Source organism: Corythoichthys intestinalis, chromosome 12, assembly GCF_030265065.1.
Source record: "Corythoichthys intestinalis isolate RoL2023-P3 chromosome 12, ASM3026506v1, whole genome shotgun sequence".
Lineage (NCBI taxonomy): Eukaryota > Metazoa > Chordata > Actinopteri > Syngnathiformes > Syngnathidae > Corythoichthys > Corythoichthys intestinalis.
Window position 1 is genome coordinate 31,414,871 of NC_080406.1, and position 15,890 is coordinate 31,430,760.

The window sequence follows — 15,890 nt, forward strand, 5'->3', positions numbered from 1 at the left end:
GCCTTCCTTCGGGGGGCTCAAATTGACTGCCAACTTGCTTACTTTGTTGACCTAAAAATTTTCCAAATCCTTGCGTCGAGCCTCTTAAAAGCATATTTTTACTTGTTTTTTATTGTTATTTGCATTTTTTTAATAAATCAACAAAACAACTCGGGGAGTCCTCTGGGGGGTGCTCTGGGAGTATGGGGTACCGAGCCTCTTGATAAGGGCTGTTCGATCCCTGTACGACCGGAGTCAGAGTTTGGTCCGCATTGCCGGCAGTAAGTCGAATTCGTTTCCAGTGCCAAGGCTGCCCTATGTCACCGATTCTGTTCATAATTTTTATGGACAGAATTTCTAGGCATAGCCAAAGCGTTGAGGTGGTCCGGTTTGGTGGCCTCAGCATTGCATCTCTGCTTTTTGCAGATGATGTGGTGCTGTTGGCTTCATCAGCCGTGACCTCCAACTCTCACTGGAGCGGTTCGCAGCCGAGTGTGAAGCGGTTGGGATGAAGATCAGCACCTCCAAATCAGAGACCATGTTCCTCAGTCGGAAAAGGGTGGCGTGCCCTCTCTGAGTCGGGGATGAGATCCTGCCCCAAGTGGAAGAGGTCAACCATCTTGGGGTCTTGTTCTCAAGTGAGGGTAGGAGGGAGCAGGAGATCGACAGGCAGATCAGTGCAGTGTCTGCAGTGATGCGGACTCTACACCGGTCCGTAGTGTTGAAGAAGGAGCTGAGCTGAAAGGCGAAGCTCTCGATTTACCAGTCGATCTACGTTCCTACTCTCACCTATGGTCACGAGCTGTTGGTCGAGACCGAAAGAACAAGATCCCGGATACAAGTGGCTGAAATGAGTTTCGTCCGGAGGGTGTCCGGGCTCTCCCTTAGAGGGTGAGAAGCTCGGTCATCTGGGAGGGACTCGGTGTCAAACCGCTACTCCTCCGCGTTGAAAAGAGCCAGTTGAGGTGGCTCGGGCATCTGGTTTGGATGCCTCCTGGACGCCTCCCTGGAGAGGTGTTTTGGGCATATCCCATGGGCGGGAGGCCCCAGGCACGACCCAGGACACGCTTGAGAGACTATGTTTCTCGGCTGGCCAGGGAGCACCTTGGTACCCTGCCGGAGGAGCAGGTTGAAGTGGCTTGGGAGAGGGATGTCTGGGCTAAAGCAGCTGCCTCCGCGACCCGACCCAGGACTAAGCAGTAGATGATGGATGGATGAACAAAAAAAATGGTAAAATAATATTCACCTGTACTTAATTTGACTCTTTTTTTTTTTTTTAATCAAAACAGGAAAACATAGTAAATATTCTCTTTTTCAGCTTGTATTTATTAATTCATTCATCTTCCAAGCCGCTTATGCTCACAAGGGTCGCGGGGGTGTTGGAGCCTACCCCCGCCATCTATAGAGCCTACCCACCAACGTCATAAAACCACGTGCTCGCTGTATGGTTCCGCCCACTTGTCCGTCATTTTGACTCTGTATTAGCATTGTTTTCAATTGATGGCGGAATTTAAAATGCATTTCATGGAAGACCCGGTGCTTTCTGATGCCGCAAACTCACTGGATCTGTTGCATAAAAGGCGTTATGAGGAAAAGCTTCGTTCTATACAGTCGCCAGATCCATATTTGATGCCCAAATCGATGTTTTTCGACCCACTGTCTTTCGCCCTGTCTGCCTGACATCTGCTACGCTGATATTTACAATTATCTTGTCCACACAAAATCAGCCTATTCCCACGAAAATTTGAAAAACTTCAAGAGCTTGGAGGCTTATAAATACTTTGTTGATGGTTGGGTGAAACAGGTCCTCGTTCGGCAGGAATCTATCTTGTGCTTGGAAAGGTGAGTTACGAAATTTTCAATTCAAAATCTTTTGTTATTGCTAACATCCACTGTCAAGTCTAATGTATTTCATGTCGTTTGTCAATGGAGTTAAGGCTTTTAATGTTTATATGGTTTAGCGATAGCACTCTCACGACATACATACGTGTATGTTGTCGGCGATTAGCCTAGCAATGATCTTAATTGTGGTTATTTGTCAGCCCCGTAGACGAGGCCAGTTTCTTTCACTTGGTACCAGCTAAATATTATTCAAAAAAATAACGATGGTGGAAGAAAGGGAAGTCACAAACATCTTGAATTTGAAACTATGTCGTACTACGTCGTATGTTGTCAGCGATTAGCCTCGCAATGATCTTAATTGTGGTTATTTGTCAGCTCCGTAGACGAGGCCAGTTTCTTTCACTTGGTACCAGCTAAATATTATTCAAAAAATAACGATGGTGGAAGAAAGGGAAGTCACAAACATCTTGAATTTGAAACTATGTCGTACTACGTCGTATGTTGTCGGCGATTAGCCTCGCAATGATCTTAATTGTGGTTATTTGTCAGCCCAAAACCCCCTAAGTATATCTTAAATGCATCTTACCGGATATAAAATGACTACTACATAGTCTGTGGTGATTTTTTGGTGCCCAGTTTTCACGTCGAATTGCAGCCGTCCATTTCGCTCTCCTCTTTGGATCCCTCGGAATACGGTAAAACTTCAAGTCTCTCCTTCCATCTTCTCTGTTAGTGCAACCAACAGCCACACACGCCTTCACCAATTTGATTATTAATGTTAAGGAGCAGAAAAACACGCCGTAAATAGGAGAAATGTACGTAGCCGTAACAGGTTAACACTATGTTTTGACGGACAAGTGGGCGGTACCATTCAGGAGAGCGGAGCTGTGACGTCACGTGGGTAGGGTCTATTGGCAGGAGGTGGAGTACACCCTGAATCGGTTGACTTTTATTTATTTTTAATTTATTGAAATAAAATTAAACGGTAAATATATTTAAAGTAAAGTAAATATGTTTTTGCAAATTTTTGAAAATCATTATTTATTCAGATTTTATCTTTGTAAGAAACAAACAATTTGTGCAGCTATTGATGATTATAAAAATTTCATTTGATTTTAATTTTTCGCGAGAAACATAACATCATTGCATATGATTTTCTTTGTCGGGCCCCACAAAATGCAGCGGCGGGCGTGATCTGGCTTCTGGGCTGCATGTTTAGCACCTGGATCTTCACTGCCATTAATAGCGACCGACGTCCAATCCGAAAGAGGTCGTCAGTCTACCGCCGTCAATGGCAGCCAAAGAGTTAACGATCCTTTTGGGTTCATCGTTATGCAAGCCGGCCTCACATATTCGTCCAATCACATGACCTCAGACTAGCTCGCTGCGGTTCCACCACAGCAGGAAAGTACCGGAGTGTGTGTGTGTCTTTTGTAACCTAGCAACTTGTTTTCCAAAAGGCAACATGACATTGTTAAAAGTGAAATTCAATAATGCAGTGAGGTCACTTCCTGTCAGCGTGGCGTTCTCATCAGGAGCCCCCAAAACACAGACCCTGGATTTTAACTTACCCCATTACATCACTCCCTCACCCACACCTCGCCACACACACACACCCCAGTACACACACACACACACACATACAAACCTCTACAACTGAATAATACAATCATGCATCTGGACATTTTGGCACCTATCTTTAATGCCTGTGAAGATTAGAGGAAGTGTCAGTATTCTGACTTCAGTGTTGTGTGTCAGCCCAGACGGGGATGTGAGTCACACGGGTGGGAAGACATTAGAAAGTGTCAGAGTGGCCAACTTCCTGTAGTCGTTTTTCAATCAGTTTGGAATTAAGCTTCTTGTTTTTTCTTATGTTGAGTTCGTAGAATTCCGTTTATCATGGTTACTTGTCAAACTTTATTGCACAAAAAGACAATAAGGAAAACTGAAGTGTTTAACGATTTAGCGTTGTCCATCCATCTGGTAAATCTGTTTCAAATTTGGTTACATGAAGCCAAGATAACACCAAAGTGGCATCAAACCAAAAATAAATATTTCTCAATCTCTTCTTGGGATTTTTTTAGTGAGTATTCATGGAAACGAGCCTACCAAATTGCATGCAGCCACATGTCATTGGGTTCAGGGGCTGAAGTTTCAAAGACTTTGAAGCAAATGTTTTTTAACTGAAATGAAACAAACTTTGAACTAGAACTGTCCCGACTAGTAGACATAGTCAACGTCATAGATGGCGTAAATGCGTCAACGAGCACACCATACCGTCTTCGGTTAATGAAGGGTTAAAAAGAATATGCGTGGAAAGTTGAGAATGGCGGACGCTCGGGATGAAAGCGGGAAAAGCGGCACAAAGCCAAAAAAGCGCACCAGAGTGGCCAAAGCAGGGACTTATTTCAACAAAATAAAGGAGGGTAAATTGTCTGTTCAGTCTCTCCAACACCAAGCTTTTCATTGCATATCACAGCGGCACCTCGGCCGTGAATGAACACCTGAAGCGCCGTCACCCAGTTGTAATTTTGGAAGACGACAGGAGACAACAAGCTGGCAGATCGTAAGTCCAAATAACTAACTAACGACATTTTGTTATTGAAGCTGCCTTTATGTTCCTTGTACGACGGAGTATTAGGAGCTAATGTCGGGCTAATGTAGTTGAATAAGCAGCTACGTACTTTACGTAGCGCGTTGCCGTCTCCGTAAAAATCAACAATATCCTAGCTAACTATGGGCAGGAGTACAACAAATGGTTTCTGACCAATCGCAGGGCACATATACACATACAACCTTTCTCACTCACAATCTCACCTATGTAGAATTTAAAGTGTTCAATCAGCCTATCATGCATGTTTTTGGGATGTGGAAGGAAGCCAGAGTACCCGAAGAACCCACGTAGGCAAGGGGAGAATATGAAAACTCCAAACAGGAAGGCCAGAGCTCGGGATTGAACCCGAGATCTCAGAACTGTAAGGCGGACATTCTTATCACTAATCTACCTTGTCGCCCTTATGATAGACTTAAAGACTTGTCTACCAAATTTCATGTTTCTATAAAAAAACACATGCTTCAGGGGCTGTATTTTTGAAAACGTACAAAGAGGGACTACCAAACTGATAGCAAAGATTAGTATGCAATGTTGTGTGTCTGTGTTTGCCAGCGCCATTAATCAACATCAGACGTGTCACAATGCGGCCATTAGCAGGCGCATCCATCACGCTCAAAAGGAGGTGGTCTGCTCAGATGTCAATCTGGCATTCAGCAAGGCGGGACGCGCCCTGAATACCGACCATGTTGTCTGTTGCGCTTTTATTCAGCGAAGACAAGACACCGTTTCAGGAAATTCTGTAGGTTCTTGGGGTGTTTTAATTTATATCTCTGTAAGGTAACTAGTAGGATATTTTGCATCACTTTGTTAGCCTGAGTACAACATAGCCATTCATTCAATGAATGCCTTGCAGGATTGAAAAAAAACCAAACAAATTTTATGCAACACGGGGAACAAACTCCCAGCCACAAATGCGACGCAACAGGAAGAGTCATGCGACAATGGTCAGAGAAAGAACAGAAACCGAGAAGTAAATGCAAACAAGTGCCGAGACAAAATCAGCTGGAGCTGTTTGGCTGACACACAAGAAAGATAATTGATGAGATCAGGTAGAGAGAAAGAGATACAAGCAAAAGCGAACTTGCAAATTCAGTTGGGATGGGCGTACGTGTTCGTGCGAGAGTCCGGCATGTTTGTAAACACCAAGGGGATGCAGATAAGCTGACATTATTTGCATCCAAACAGGAAAGGATGGAGCTCTCTAAGCACTTCCTGACACCTCTTCCATGACAACTACACCATTGTGCACTCATTTCTAGCCAATCCGAAGCTATTTAAGTGAGGATAAGAAACATAAATGCGGCTGTTTGATTTTTAGGGAGAGCTGCATGATCCCTGTGAGCCCGGAGTCTTGCGGTCTGGTCCAGAGCTTCCTCAGCGAGTGTCCAGGCCGAGCCTTCCTGGGTCACGTTCAAGTCCACATGAAGACAGGCCTGCAGACCCAGGACAGACATCTCTTCCTTTTCACTGACACGCTCATCGTCACCAAAACCAAGTCAGTCCTCACTTAATGCACAACTTCTTTACAAGCTCTTGAATAACCACTTCCTTACCCTGTCACTCAATCATTCATATTCTGTACCGCTTATCCTCACGAGGGTCACGGGGGGGTATCTTGTCACTTCACTACCTACCTGATTCCTTACATAAATTCTTTACTTCGCTATTTTTTTTACCTCTCCAGCCTTTCACAACTTGTATCCTTCACAATCTTCTTCTTTAATGCTCCAGTACAATGACATCTTACCAAAATACCCACTAGATCATACCTAGTACTTCACGATCCCTCCAATACCCTACTACATCCATACATCTCCACTCCCACTACTACTATTCTTCACTCTTTAGTACATTCTTACTCCCGATTCCTTTATAATTTCATTACCTTAGCCTTTCCCAGACCACTCAGATCCTACCTACTAACCTTACACTTTCTCTCCATACTTCCTTACTGACACGTTCGTCATATCTCCTTACTTGGACCGATGTACTGCCCTTGCTTCACCAGCCCCTTCCCTTGCTAAAATCGTACAAGCTTACCTCACTAAATCTTAACAATTTCCCATACTAATCCCGTCCTGCACAATTTCTTTACCTTTACGCCTTTACTACTTCCTGACCCCAACAACTCCCTAAATCACTACATTCTTAACTCCAGCAGTGGATTTTCCGCACTACGTCGGAATTGCATCCTTTACCATCACCATATCTCAATATCCACTTACTGCAATACCTCGTTACGTCATTTCTTCTTAACTATGTCTCACACCATCTCCTAATGTTCTTGATACCTATGTCACTACCATCTCACCTTCTGAAAATATAACATCCCTATCTCCTGACTACCTCAACCCTTTCTCTTACCACCCCCTTACCAAACTACTTTCTTTCCTCTGTCCCTAACTACTTCCTTACCTGCCTAGAATCCTACCATACCCCAATACCTACCTAAAACCCTACATCCTTATCGCAAACGTTGTACTTTCTTCACTACCTCCTATTTGCATCCTTACTATCTTCTTATCTCAATATCCACTTACTTCAATACCCTTACCTCATTGCTTCCTTAACTATGTCCCACACGACCTCCTTACCTTCTTGAAGCTTGTCACTACCATCTTACCTTTTGAAGATCCAACATCCTTACCTTCCGAATATATTAACGCTTTCCCTTACTACCTCCTTACTGTACTCAGACCCGGCGGCATGGGTGGGCATTAGGGGGCCGGGCCCGCCCTGATAGACTGCTGTGCTAGCTCGATAGACTGTACTAGGGCTGCAGCTATTGAATATTTTAGTAATCGAGTAATCGGATAAAACATTTTTTTTGGGGGGTAAAGAGTAATTATACATACGTATACACGAGGAAAAAAGACATTTAATCCAATATTGAACCATTTTCAGCCAATCAATGTCTTTATTTTCGATGTACATTGTTGAAAACAGCCAAGTGCATCTAAGATGTGACTAGAAAAAAAAAATCACTGCTTTCACTCCAAAAACTTCTAGACCTGATATAAAAAAAACAAAACATTTCTTACGTAAAAATGTAATTACGCTTGATAACACACATCACTTGAAAGCTACGTGTTTTCCCCACGTGTTTCAATTTAGTTTCCATTTGTGTCAAGCTATTTTTAAGTTATGTTTTAAGTTGGTCTAAACTGTAAGTACTGGTAGGATTTTGAGTTTTTGCAGTGTTCAAAATAAATGTATGATACCTGCTGTATTGGAGCACATTTATTCAGCAATGACTACTTAGCTGAAACTGACAGTTAGCTTTATTATGTTTTAATTTTACAACCTCATCACTCTACAGCGCCGTGTTTTTATAGATGAAATAAAGCCTGTATGTAAGACACGTTAGCCACGCATCAACAGTGGTCATAATCATTAGAAACCTAGCCCTCCGAAGAGCTAACGTTACGTGAGCCTGTGACAGTAACGTTATATTTATTAGCGATGAGAAGTCTACTGCTTAAAGATGGCGGCTGTTTACTAATGCTGCCCAGACGCGGCCGAGTCTGTCATTTCGCATCTAGTCCTAAATGCATGCGATATCTATGAGACGCATCGGACACTACCTGCTACCAAACTAGCATCATGAGGGCGTAGTTCTTAGCAACGTCGGCATAGTTTGTAGCGGCTGTCGGCTGTTTTTTTTTTTTTTTTTTTTAATTGCTTCTTCCTCTACGCACGTGACGTCAGCACGTTGTCCCGCATTAAAAGTAGTCCGGGGAAAACGGGATGCTTAGAGCTGGCAAACTTAAACGATTCCTCGAGGTGAATAAAATTACTCGGATCAGTTTTTAAACTCGAGTTACTCGAGTTGCTCGAGTATTCGTTTCAGCTCTAGACTGTACTGTGTAGTTTATTTATTTTTTAAATCTTCCACAAAAACACACACAACCGAGAGGACGAACCCTCTATTCATCCTATCTTGATCTGTCAGCATTCAGTTCAACCAATCTGAGCATCGAATGAAGGCAATTTTTAGCCAATCACAGACAGATAAGGGTGGCGGGCCGAGTAGCCGGCCATTTGGTACTGCGATTGCATAGGAATTGCTTCCGTTACAGAAGTGGCGATTTAACGGCTCCTCCATTTCAAATTCAAATTGGAATGGACATCCGTGTTTTTTTCAAGAAACTAAAGACAAACTCAAGCCATGACAAAGACACGGGCAAAAGTCAACATGAAGGGATAACGCTGCCACCTCCTTCTACAAGCACAGAACTGCACCATTGTTTTTCGTTTGTCTTATAGATTTTATGATGAACTACCACTTGTGACTTCAGTGACAGAAAATATTTCAGTGCACTAATGTAGTAATATACGGGTAATAACACCACTGTTCAGGCTAAATTTACATTGAAGAAGTGTGCCGCCCACAAAAAATGTAATGCCCCCCCCTGTAATTTCTTTCTGCAGCCGGGTCTGACTGTACTACTTTCTTTCCTTTGTTCCTAACAACTTCCTTACCTGCCTAGAATCTTACCATACCCCAATACCTCCCTAAAACCCTGCATCCTTATCTCAAACCTTGTACTTTATTCACTACCTCTTTACTGCATCCTTTAGTATGTCCTTACACCAATATCCACTTACTGCAATAACTCCTTACCTCACTACTTCATTAAATTTGTCCCACACCACCACCTAACCTACCTGACACAGTTCCTTCTATGTCATTACTTTCTTACTTTACAGAAATCCAACATTCTTACCTCCCGACTACCTTACCACTTTCCTTCACTACCTCCTCACCTCTATCTGACTACCAGTTTACTACTACCTTACCGCTTTCCCTCCATACCCCAAAAACCCACTTATTGTTTCCTCCACAACATCCAGCATTCTTACCTCATTACGTCTGTCCCTCACTATCTTCTTACCTCACCCTTCCTCCTTCCTTCACTCCTGTTTACTTTCCTAACTCTCCCTTCTCCTCCCCAACCCACTTTATTCTTCCCAAGTATTCCCTTCAAACTTCACTTCTTTTGGCCGTTACCTTGTCTTTCCCTCTTTCCTCCCTCTTGAACTCTTCCAACCTCCTCAGCTTCTCGATATGCCTCCCTCTGCTAAACGTGTAATTATTTTCCAGCCAATTAAATCCATATGAAGCCCGGCGGGGATCAAAGCTCAGTGCGAGGGCTCCCCACCCAGAGCAGTGCACCGAAATAGAAACTTAAAGAGCATGTCCGTATTTAACGCACGCACACACGCACACACATACACAGAGTGTGCAGGCACAGCAGGACCTTTGTGGTGGGTTCCAGTCCGAGCCGACCCCTCGGCTATAATTGTCTTTATTACACGGCGAACGCGAGCCAAATCGGAGGAATGTTTGACAAAATGACCGCTGCGCATTGACGTGCAGCGGCCAGATTTGGAACAACCTCCTCTGTAATCCAACGGTGGCTGAAGCGCCCTTTTGATTGAGCACGCCTGTTCATAAATGTCATGCAATCATTCATTAGCGTTTGGCGGTTTTAAGGATTCACTCATGCTTAGTTGTCATTTTACAGCCCACCTGCTCCCTCTGACAGGTAATTTTAAATGTAGATTGGTCATTTTTCATGACTACGAAAGCTTTGAAGCGCAAAAAGATGCACAAAATTTCACATTTTCATGCCACGTTATATCATAAAACCGGTAATCGGCACATGTCTAGTAAGAATAATAATACAGTACATAAGTTATAAAAAGAAATTACAAGAATACACAAAATGGCAGATAAGAATTGTTTCCATTTTATAAAGTTGGTATATAATACAAATACAAAACAAAATAGAAACAGTAATATTAAAAAAATAATTATTAAAACATAAAGGAATGTATAATTAATACTAATGAATCCAATCAAAATGTTAATATATTACTATGTTTCTAATAAAAATATGAATAAATAATTCATGTATTTAAAAAAAACAAATTTCTTTTGTGGACAATACAGTCCCTGACAAAATTCTTGTCGCTTATCCATTTTGTAGAAACAGTTGCTAATAACCTGACTTTTAATTATTCAACTGGTTTCAGAAATGGCTCATATGAAAGCTAAGACCCTCCCAAATGATGTTGAATGTACAACTGTTTTGTTGCAAAAGGTGCATTTTTCAGATGAATCTTCCATTGAATTACACCACAGTCGCTGCAAATATTGCAGGAGACCTACTGGAGCCCGCGTGGATCTGAGATTCACTCAGAAAACAGTGAAGTTTGATGGTGGCAAAATCATGGTCTAGGGTTACATCCACTTTGGGGGTGTGCGAGAGATCTGCAGAGTGGAAGGCAACATAAATAGTCTGAAATATCAACAAATCCTAGCTGCCTCTTATATTCCTAATGATAAAAAGGGACAAATTCTGCAGCAGGAGGGTGCTCCATCGCATACTTAAATCTCTACCTCAAAGTTCCTCAAGGCAAACAAGATCAAGATCCTCCAGGACTGGCCAGCCCAGTCACCAGACATGAACAGGATGAAAAAGGAAGCATGGAAGACGAAACCCATGAATGTTGATGAACTCTGGGAGGCATGCAAGACTGCTTCCTTTAATGTTCCTGATGACTAAATTGTATAAATCCTTGCCGAACCGCATGGATGCAGTCCTTCAAGCCCATGGAAGTCATTAAAAATATTACATTTGGATCTCACAGCACCACTGCTTAATTCGCTTATGTTATGTAACATATTTTTGTATTTGAAGTACATTTTTTGTTCAATTTTCACACTACTTTCTGTAGGCGACAAAAATTTTGTCTTTCCAAAATTTGACCTTTTTGTCTTCATTAAATGATAAATCTTTTTTCAGTGAAACAAATAACACCATATATTTTTGTACATTTAACATCATTTGGGAGGGTCTTAGCTTTCATATGAGCCATTTCTGAAACCAATTGAATAATTAAAAGTCAGGTTATTTTAGCAATTGTTTCTACAAAATGGATAAGCGACAAGACTTTTGTCAGGGACTGTATATGATATGTTCCATGAGAACATCCATCATTGTACTGTAGGATAACACATCTCTAATTCCCATTGCGGTTCATTTGAAGCACTCATACAATAAATGAAAAGGGCTTAACACTGTACTGTATCATTTGATCTGGCAGGTCACCCTCTCATTTCAAAGTGAAGGCGCGAGTGCGCGTGTGCGAGATGTGGACAGCGGGCTGCGTGGAGGAAGTGTGCGAGGGGAGCACCAACCCCGAGAGGAGCTTCGTGCTGGGGTGGCCCACCTGCAACTGTGTGGTCACTTTCAGGTACACACACAACTTTTTAAACTCTTCATTAGATGCTGCTGCTGCTGACTTGCTGCTTAAATAGTCTTTTTGAGGATTTGAAACAAAACCGGGACTGTAGTAGCTAATGTGCAAACAAACACAGGCTGAGGTAGGATCAGTCACAGAACAAAATATTGAAAGAGAACCCAAAAATGGCTACAAAATGGCCAACTATGTGGAAGTCTGCTTTGAAAACAGCCGGCGCTGAATACGTTAATTACAGGTTGTGGATGTCATGTGTCAAATGGCGCACGGCATATTGCGTGTGACTGACCATCCCGTAGACATTTTTTTTTGACTCTTGGAATTATTTCGAGTGCTTGTGTTTATTTCTACTGAGCAAGATGGCTGCAAAGTGAATTGCGTACCTTAAAGGGGAAAGCGCCAAATAGATATAAACACAGTGCAAGGAGATCCCGGAGCCCCTGAAGGGCGGCGCTCCCATTCCTAACGCTCCTCAGCTAAACCGCAGCGTGACAGGCAAACACACACATGCACATGCACGCATGTGCAGCAGCGTGTGTTTGGCCTGATGGCGGGAGGCCATGACGTGACGTAACATCCTAATGTTTCTTCACAGCGGGAATCCGTTTGGAGCTTCAGCACCGCCGTGTCGGTCATTGCGTAACCGAAGCGCAGTTTTTTTTACAGACGCTCCCCATTGTCGTCTCCATCAATATACTTGTCAATGGAATGTATGTATGTGTAACCCTTTGGTTTCTTCTCCTCAGCTCCGAAGAGCACAAGGAGAAGTGGCTGATGCTCATCAGAAGGTGAAGAATTTTGTATGAGTATTTCAGAAAACCTTTTCGATTATGCTTTTTTTTTTTTTTTAAGTAAAAAATTATGAATTTGAAATCAAACTTGTTAAACTTATGTAATAAAATAAAACATAAAATGTTTTATTAATTTACCGTATGTTTCGGACTATAAGTCGCAATTTTTTTCATAGTTTGGCTGGGGGTGCGACTTATACTTAGGAGCGACTTATGTGTGAAATTATTAACACATTATGATATCATTTCACATGTTATTTTGGTGTTTTGGAGTGACACTGATGGTTTGGTAAACTTGTTAGCATGTTCTTTACGCTATAGTTATCTGAATAACGCTTAATAGTAGGGTTGTTCCGATCATGTTTTTTTGCTCCCGATCCGATCGTTTTAGTTTGGGTATCTGCCGATCCCGATATTTCCCGATCCGATTGCTTTTTTTTGCTCCCGATTCAATTCCAATCATTCCCGATAATTTTTCCCGATCATATACATTTTGGCAATGCATTATGTAAAAAATGAATAAAACTCGGACAAATATATACATTCAACATACAGTAAATAAGTACTGTATCCTCAAGATGGCATTTACATTATTAACATTCTTTCTGTGAGAGGGATCCACGGATAGAAAGACTTGTAATTCTTAAAGGATAAATGTGACTTTGTATATTGTGACTAAATATTGCCATCTAGTGTATTTGTTGAGCTTTCAGTAAATGATACTGCAGCCATTTAACTGTTCTTCCCAAATGCATGATGGGAAGTGCAACCATGACTGTGCAAAGAGGCACCAATTGATATATCTTCTCTGCATTGGGAAATAATATATGGTGTTAAGAAAAAGATCTACTACCTTTCTTCCCCACATTGCTTCCCACGATATTTCAAATTGTTGTTAAAGGCTTTAGCCAATTAAAAAAAGGCTCTAAAGCCAATTTTAAAAAGGCTCTAAAGGCTGCCAAAATTCACTCTACTCATTTTACGCTGCCTTTTAGCTCTATATATAGGTAAAACGGCGCCATTATAGATTGAATGCGACATTGCGTGAGTGGGTCGTGCAGCGCATGCGTTGATTGCGTTAAATACTTTAACGTGATTAATTTTTTAAAAAATTAATTACCACTGTTAACGTGAGAAATTTGATAACCCTACTTTAAGCCAAAACTAAAGACTCTGGATGACTGTAAGACATTTTGTCTGTAACGTTAATACAATTAGAAAACGATTTAATTAAAAAATATATATATTTACAAAAGGCATGTCCGATATTTTTTTGCCGATTCCCATACTTTGAAAATGACGTGATCGGACCCGATCGATCGGGACATCTTTACTTAATAGCTAAGGCCACGTTCGCGTTCTGCCTTTGGCAATGTGTGTTCAATTGTATTATTGACTTTTTTATATTTTATATATTCACGCCCACGTGGGGGCGCACTTGTTTACGTGAAGAAGAGTGCTTACACGCCAGAAGAAGACCGACAGCTTCGTAGCTCTGAGTGAGTGGGCGAGTTAGTGAGAGAGAAACACGGCTGCGAACCTACGTTCATTGTTTATGCTTGTAAAATATCTCTACAGAGGCAACGCCTGTGTGTGTCGTCTTTTCTGTTGTTGTTGTTGTTGTGTTTTCCACCCGCGATCGGACACTTGGAGCCAGTTGTGTGGTTGGTTACCGTATTTTTCGGACTACAAGTCGCACCTGAGTATAAGTCGTACCAGCCAAAAAATGCCCAACGAAGAGAAAAAAAACATATATAAGTCGCACCGGAGTATAAGTCGCATTTTTGGGCGAAATTTACTTGATAAAATCCAACACATAGAACAGACATGTCATCTTCAAAGGCAATTTAATATAAAAATACAATAGAGAACAATACGCTGAATAAGTGTAAAGTGTACAGTGCATGAACAACGAAAATGCAAATATACTGTTCTCACCAGGACGCTACGGCTCGGTCCTGGCTATTCATTTAAAAATCAAACAATGTGATTTTCTGTTTTTTTTCCACATGCTGTCTCTCATGGTTGAGGTTTACCCATGTTGACAATTACAGGCCTGTCTAATATTTTCAAGTGGGAGAACTTGCACAATTAGTGGTTGACTAAATACTTATTTGCCCCAGTACAATAAGAAAATGTCACACATTGTGAATTTATGACAGAAACTAAGGCGAATTTTGATCTCGTTCTCGTCTCGTCAGACGACAATTGGCATCCATCTCGTCATGTTTTAGCCTCCCAAGACACATTTTTCGCGCGTCATCGTGACCTCATCATCATGAAAAAATTATTTGTTGACAAAATATTTTCGTTATCGTCATGGTTGACGAAAACAACACTGTTTACACATTTTCCATTTTTTCCATATTATTCAAATCAACACTTTTAAGTTCACCATTGAAATCTTTACGGTTTACTTTTTTAAAATTCATGTGTCAAATTGATTAATTTCACAAATGTACTTTAGTTGTATACTTAAAATGTTTTTTACTCCATTCTTCTAACACTTATCATGAAATGCTTTATTTGTGAAAGAAATAATAACAGCAAAGCATCAACTCTTTTCTCTTTTGTTTGTCGTTTTTAGTCGCATCAATGAGGGTAAAGACAAGGACGACCCCAAAACGGTCCCTCTCAAAATATTTGCCAAGGACATTGGAAACTGCGCTTATGTAAGCTTCTATCATGATTCAAATCATTCCTAGGATTAATTGTGCGGTTATGAATAAATGGCATTTCTTTTTTGTTTATGTGTGTTTAGGCCAAGACTTTAGCGGTCAACAACATAGACAACACCAACGACGTCATCAGAATGGCACTTAACCAGTTCGGCATTGACGTGAGTACTACTTGATACCCTTAACCTTGGTTTCAGAACCTAACCTGACTTGTGTATTATGCTATGTAGGGCCACGTGAAGGACCACCGATTGTGGGTGAGCTCCAGCAAGGATGAACCTCCGTACCCTCTGATTGGTGAGGACCACCCCTCATTTCAACTTCAGAACTTTGTTGTCCTCAACTCAACTCGCACATCTGGAAGCGAGCGTCAATTTTTGCTTTCTGGCATTTCTGGGACATTTGTTCTTCCAAACATTCCTGCTCCATTTGTTCATTATTTTGGTGTTGCAAATTCTTCCCCTCCAGGCCATGAGTTCCCATTCAGCATCAAGATGAGTTACATTCGAAACGGCGTTAACGGCGGTCCCGACATTACCAGTCCGTGCGATTGTCCAGAGGTTCTGCTGCTGGACCGATGTCTGCCTGCCGAAACTCGCTGCCACTTCATTCTCAAGCCCAGCAGAGTCACGCACGGCAACTACACGCTCATCGGTGAGGAAATCTGTGTTAGCTTGTTTAAAGTTAGCTTGTTTTGAGCATTGTCATCACAAGGCA

At 41.7% G+C, this 15,890-nt stretch overlaps 1 protein-coding gene across 9 annotated transcripts in view; it reads left to right on the forward strand.

The window, feature by feature from the left end:
* Positions 1-15,890, forward strand: part of LOC130926637 (rho GTPase-activating protein 20) — a 164,643-nt gene that overhangs the window by 133,521 nt on the left and 15,232 nt on the right. For all 9 annotated transcript variants that reach the window (XM_057851646.1, XM_057851648.1, XM_057851649.1 and 6 more), the window contains 7 exons: positions 5,754-5,930; positions 11,549-11,698; positions 12,451-12,492; positions 15,083-15,167; positions 15,257-15,334; positions 15,404-15,470; positions 15,642-15,827. In XM_057851646.1, the coding sequence (XP_057707629.1) occupies positions 5,754-5,930; positions 11,549-11,698; positions 12,451-12,492; positions 15,083-15,167; positions 15,257-15,334; positions 15,404-15,470; positions 15,642-15,827 (785 nt within the window). The remainder of the gene's footprint in view (positions 1-5,753; positions 5,931-11,548; positions 11,699-12,450; positions 12,493-15,082; positions 15,168-15,256; positions 15,335-15,403; positions 15,471-15,641; positions 15,828-15,890) is intronic.